General features: G+C 44.4%; 1 protein-coding gene across 1 annotated transcript in view; it reads left to right on the forward strand.

Annotated features, from left to right (window-relative positions):
• The window catches only part of LOC139389486 (protein patched homolog 1-like), a 139,346-nt gene extending 133,763 nt beyond the window's left edge, over positions 1-5,583 (forward strand). Inside the window, exons 21-24 of the mRNA XM_071136317.1 lie at positions 1,086-1,185; positions 1,456-1,758; positions 3,482-4,016; positions 4,277-5,583. Coding sequence (XP_070992418.1) covers positions 1,086-1,185; positions 1,456-1,758; positions 3,482-4,015 — 937 coding nt within the window. The 3' untranslated portion in view covers position 4,016; positions 4,277-5,583. The remainder of the gene's footprint in view (positions 1-1,085; positions 1,186-1,455; positions 1,759-3,481; positions 4,017-4,276) is intronic.
• Positions 5,584-6,000: the final 417 nt, after the last annotated feature.

Genomic DNA, 6,000 nt, shown 5'->3' on the forward strand with positions numbered 1-6,000 from the left:
GTGCCTGTTCCCAGAACCAGGTCTCCTGTGTGTCTCCCCGGCCTGGTGAGTCCTGTGCCTGTCTCCTGTCCGGCGCCACCAGGAGTCTCCCTCCTGTCCGGCGCCCGCTGCGAGGGTCCCCAGTCCGGGGTCGTAAAGAAGGCCCACCCGGACCCTCCCCTTTAGAGTCAGGTTTTGCGGCCGGAGTCCGCACCTTTGAGGGTGTGGTGCTGTTCATTGTTCTCTTTCTATTCTTTCTATACTAAATTGTTTCAATTCTATACTTTGCTTCTGCCTATTGTTTTAGATCAGAAAAGGAGAGGCCCTTGTCCTTTTGTGCCCCCCTTCTCCCTACTTCCTTACCCCCCCATTCTTCCCCCCTCAAGCCCCTACCCCCTTCTCCACATTCTTGACTGCTTTGTTGTCTTCATGTTTGCTTATATACCGCACACCCCACTTTCTCTCTCCCTCCCTCCCGCTGCATTTTTTTCCATGCCTTTGAATTAACCAACTCCAGTTAATTGTGCTTCCTTCTCTTTCTCTGTGAGGCTTTCTAAAGACTAACCCTCTTTGGCAGGACTTGACAGGTACATTTCTGTTTCCTACTTAACCAACATACTTGTGCGTGCGTGTGTGTCATGGTATTTTCAGGCATGTGTAATGGTTGATCTAGTTCATATTTAGCACAGCCTCTCTCCTGTTCTGTGGTTGCTGCAGGTATTCTCTTTGTGTACATACACACACACACACACACACACATATACGTATAAACACCCATGCATACCCACACCAGCCCGCCCACACCCCACATAGAACACAAACACACACACTCATGTTGGCTGTCATGCTTAACCTGTGGTTTAGCAGATGTGTCTGCAGGCTCTGATGCCTGTGTTTGGTGTTCATTGTAGTTGACACAGGTGTATCTATGTAATGCTACTAATGTTCCACTGGTTAAGTTGTTCAAAGCTTCTGCCAAAATGACCAGAGAATGTTAGTTGTTGTGACTCTTAGCCACCTATCTTCTGTGGTGTTGGTGTATGGTGGTTGATGAAATGTGGTGCCCATGTTGCCTGTCTTAACAGTAGACTGTTGGTTTGTTGCAGGTATTTCTTTGCTGTGCTGGCCATCCTGACCATTCTGGGGGTGCTGAATGGTTTGGTCCTTCTCCCTGTGTTGCTGTCTTACTTTGGCCCCTATCCAGAGGTGAGATGGTTTCTCCTGCAGAAATACTATAATGGCTTGCACACACATTTTTTTTACACACATTTTTTTACACACACATTTTTTACACATTATGTTTTACACACTTTTTACACGTATTTTTGTGAACCAACACTAACTTTTTATTGAATGTTCTAACACGCGCACATCATAATTATTTAGCAGCATAGTTTGTGTAATAATAACCAAAAAAATGAATCAAAATAATTCCCTCATCTCCTTACACCTCCCTCCTTTTTCTGTCCCCCTCAGGTGACCCCTGTTGATGGGCGTAGCCAGTTACCCACCCCGTCCCCAGAGCCCCCTCCTCCTGTGGTCCACTTCTCCGTCCACCCCTGCCATACCACCTCAGGGACGGGGACAGGTACAGGCTCTGACTCGTCAGACTCTGAGTACAGCTCCAACACCATGGCCTCGGGCATCAGCCAGGACCTGCAGCAGTACGACCTCCCCACCACTAGAAGCAGAGCTGGGAGAGCAGAGGAGGTGCGACGAGGAGCAGTGCCAAGAAGGACAGCTAGACAGGGAAACGCCACAGCCTACTCTTTGTCTTCTGTAAGTGCTTCGGATAATGACCACACACACGTGACATACAGTTGAAGTCAGAAGTTTACATACACCTTAGCCAAATACATTTAAACTCAGTTTTTCACAATTCCTGACGTGTAATCCTAGTAAAAATTCCCTGTCTTAGGTCAGTTAGGATCACCACTTTATTTTAAAAATGTGAAATGTCATAATAATAGCAGAGAGAATGATTTATTTCAATTGTTATTTCTTTCATCACATATGCAGTGGGTCAGAAGTTTACATACACTCAATTAGTATTTGGTAGCATTGCCTTTTAATGTTTTTAATTTCAGTCAAACGTTTCGGGTAGCCTTCCACAAGCTTCCCACAATAAGTTGGGTGAATTTTGGCCCATTCCTCCTGACAGAGCTGGTGGAACTGAGTCAGGTTTCTGGCCTCCTTGCTCGCACACGCTTTTTCAGTTCTGCCCACAAATGTTCTAAAGGATTGAGGTCAGGGCTTTGTGATGGCCACTCCAATACCTTGACCTTGTTGTCCGTAAGTCATTTTGCCACAACTTTGGAAGTATGCTTGGGGTCATTGTCCATTTGGAAGACCCATTTGCCACCAAGCTTTAACTTCCTGAGTTATGTCTTGAGATGTTGCTTCATAATATCCACATAATTTCCCCTCTCATGATGCAATCTATTTTGTGAAGTGCACCAGTCCCTCCTGCAGCAAAGCACCCCCACAACATGATGCTGCCACCCCCGTGCTTCACGGTTGGGATGGTGTTCTTCAGCTTGCAAGCCTCACCTTTTTCCCCCAAACATAACGATGGTCATTATGGCCCAACAGTTCTATATTTGTTTCATCAGACCAGAGGACATTTCTCCAAAAAGTACAATCTTTGTCCCCATGTGAAGTTGCAAACCGTAGTCTGGCTTTTTTATGGCGGTTTTGGAGCAGTGGCTGAGCAGCCTTTCAGGTTATAGGACGTGTTTTACTGTGGATATAGATACTTTTGTACCTGTTTCCTCCAGCATCTTCACAGGGTCATTTGCAGTTGTTCTGTGATTGATTTGCACTTTTCGCACCAAAATACGTTCATCTCTAGGAGACGGAACGCATCTCCTTCCTGAGCGGTATGATGGCTGCGTGGTCCCATGATGTTTATACTTGCATACTATTGTTTGTACAGATGAATGTGGTACCTTCAGGCGTTTGGAAATATCTCCCAAGGATGAACCAGACTTGTGGAGGTCTACAATTTTTTTTCTGAGGTCTTGGCTGATTTCTTTTGATTTTCCCATGATGTCAAGCAAAGAGGCCCTGAGTTTGAAGGTAGGCCTTGAAATACATCCACAGGCACACCTCCAATTGACTCAAATGATGTCAATTAGCCTATCAGAAGCTTCTAAAGCCACAATTTTCTGGAATTTTCCAAGCTGGTTAAAGGCACAGTCAACTTAGTGTATGTAAACTTCTGACTCTCTGGAATTGTGCTACAGTGAATTGTAAGTGAAATAATCTGTCTGTAAACAATTGTTGGAAAAATGACTTGTGTCATGCACACAGATGTCCTAACCGACTTGCAAAACTATAGTTTGTTAACATGAAATTTGTGGAGTGGTTGAAAACAAGTTTTTAATGACTCCAACCTAAGTGTATGTAAACTTAATACTTCAGCTGTATGTTCACACTCTTTGTTTGAACATGTTGAGCATGTGTACAAGTTGTTCTGATTTTCTGATCTCTCTCCTGTCAGTCGGTCCTGCCGGAGTCGGATGCCCACCCCGGTGCATCCCGTCGCTTCAGCAAGAGGGACCTACAGTCCTTTCCCCCAGCCCGCCCACGCATGGCTTTTGAAACTGAGGCTGGAGGCCATTACGGCTCCGGGGGCCATTTTGTCTCGGGAGGCCACCGAGAACGTTCTGCGGGGCACAGAACTCGTCCATCCCACAACCCCCGGCCCAATCACCACCAACCTCAGCACTCTAACCCCGCCCCTACTTACTGCCAGCCCATCACCACGGTAACGGCCTCTGCATCGGTTACCATCGCTGTCCACTCTACCTCTCTCCCCACTCAGAGCCCCACCTCCTCTCACCCAGGACACACTGCAGCGGACAGTTACCACACAGCAAGGGGCGCAGAGCCTGCCTTCCAGCACCCCCATGTGCCACTGGAGGTCCATACAGGTTGCAGAGGAACCAAGATGGACACCAAGGTGGAGGCCATGGAGCTCCAGGATGTGGAGTGTGAGGCAGTTGAGAGCGACTGTGATAAGAGGGCAAGCTGAGGTGAGCCTCAATGGAGTTTGTAGCTTCTCATGACAGTGCAGTAATTCACATGTTGGTATTACATTCACAAAGTACTTGCAATGTATGTTCCTTTTCCTTTGGTTTTGTTACTTGCCAAAAATGTCCCCATTCAGTCCTTCAAACCCTTTTTACTGCAACCTGAACATAATATATTGAGCGTTATGCCTTTAGAGAGTGAGATGTATGTGCTGTCATGACAGGTTTCTAACTCTGTGTTGTCTGTCTCTCTGTTGTTCCAGTGGAGGAGAGCAGAAGCACAACGGCCAAAGATGGACTCCCTCTCTCACTCAGCGGCCCAATGCAGCGCAGCTCAGCGACACACATAACCCAGTGGTGGGTAATACCATGGTGCTCATTCTTACTGTAACCCCGTGGATGTTTGTCTTAGATATCTCTATCCATCATTAAAAGATGTATACTTATGTAAATATGAACAAAGAAGTAGCTATAATGTAGGAGTTGTACAGCTCCTTTTTTTAACAGACTGGGGACATCATTTCTATGGCGTGTGTGTTTTTGGTTTTACTTTCCTAGTCGGGGCCAGAAGTCATCACAAGCACAGTAAAACAAGAAAAATGGGAGACATTTAGCCAGTCCGCCCACAGGGAGAAAGGCTATTTTAAGCTTAGGGGTTAGGGTTACGATTAAGGTGATGGTTAGAATTAGGTTTAGGGTTAAATTAGGGGTTAAGGTTAGGGTAAAAATTAGGGTTAGATTAAGGCTTAAGGTTAGAGGTTAGGGAAAATAGGATTTTGAATGGGACCAATTATTTTGTCCCCACAAGGATATTAAAACAAACGTGTGTGTGTGAGAGAAATCTCTGATTACTGTTGTTCACTCGTCTGTGGATCTGTGCCATGAGGAAGCTTCATCTAGACAATACAGTTCAGCATACATTGTTGCTGCTTAATTAAAATATTCTGTAATAATGTATAATAACTGTATAATAATTCTATGCAAATGTTTTATTTTATGTTAGAAAGAGGTGAGTGAGTGTATAAATGTGATTGTGGGTTTGTGTTTATGTGGGTGCGTAGGTGGGTCTGGGCGCAGGTGGGTCTGGGCGCAGGTGGGTCTGGGCGCGGGTGGGTCTGGGCGCGGGTGGGTGGGTAACCCATCGGATACATCTCTAAAAAGAAATATACTAACAATCACGTCAAGTGATACTACTCAATAGCTACACGGGGCATGTATGTGTGTGTTTATATTTATATATATGTATAAAGGTACTCTTTTTTTTTTTTTACAATTAATTTGCATATCACAAACCTGTGGTAGTTATGAAACAATTACTGTTGAACTCTGACTCATGCTATGCGTGCTATTTAATACGAGCCGATATGTAGAAGATATAAAAGGTGTCTGTTGTGACTTGGCTGTCCCTTGAACTCAATTACCCATCTCCCATTTCCTCTGAGGATGTCATAGCTCTCAGCAGCCATCTTATAGTAGCATGAGTGGGCAGAAAAGTATCACTCCCATAGTTAAAGTGGAACTGACGGCGTTTTAACTACTTTGCAGATATGAAACAAACAGACTATCAAAATATCAGTAAAAAATATACAATTCCCAGTTTATGCTACAAAACCATGATAAGAAGTTTAAAAAAAAAAAAAAGGTTCTATTTGACTAAACATTCCATGATGTACACGAAGGCGTTGTTGGCAGAATAGATGGATGCAGTTCAATACATGATTAATATAATTCACCAATACATTTCTTGGTAGTCCAAAAAAACATTGCTATCAGGTTGTTACATTGTTTGCTGCCTCAATTAAGGATGCACTGTTTCAGTTTCAATGACTCAATATTTTGGACAAAAACAGACATGTAACTAAGGTTGGGAATGTCAATACAACCGAACTAGCAAGGGCAATGATCACAAGTCAGTCATAATAGGCTAGCGTATCTATTTATGTAGCAACCTAAAAACACGGAGCCTAACGTTAGCTAGCAAGCTAAC

This window comes from Oncorhynchus clarkii, chromosome 30 (assembly GCF_045791955.1).
Source record: "Oncorhynchus clarkii lewisi isolate Uvic-CL-2024 chromosome 30, UVic_Ocla_1.0, whole genome shotgun sequence".
NCBI lineage: Eukaryota > Metazoa > Chordata > Actinopteri > Salmoniformes > Salmonidae > Oncorhynchus > Oncorhynchus clarkii.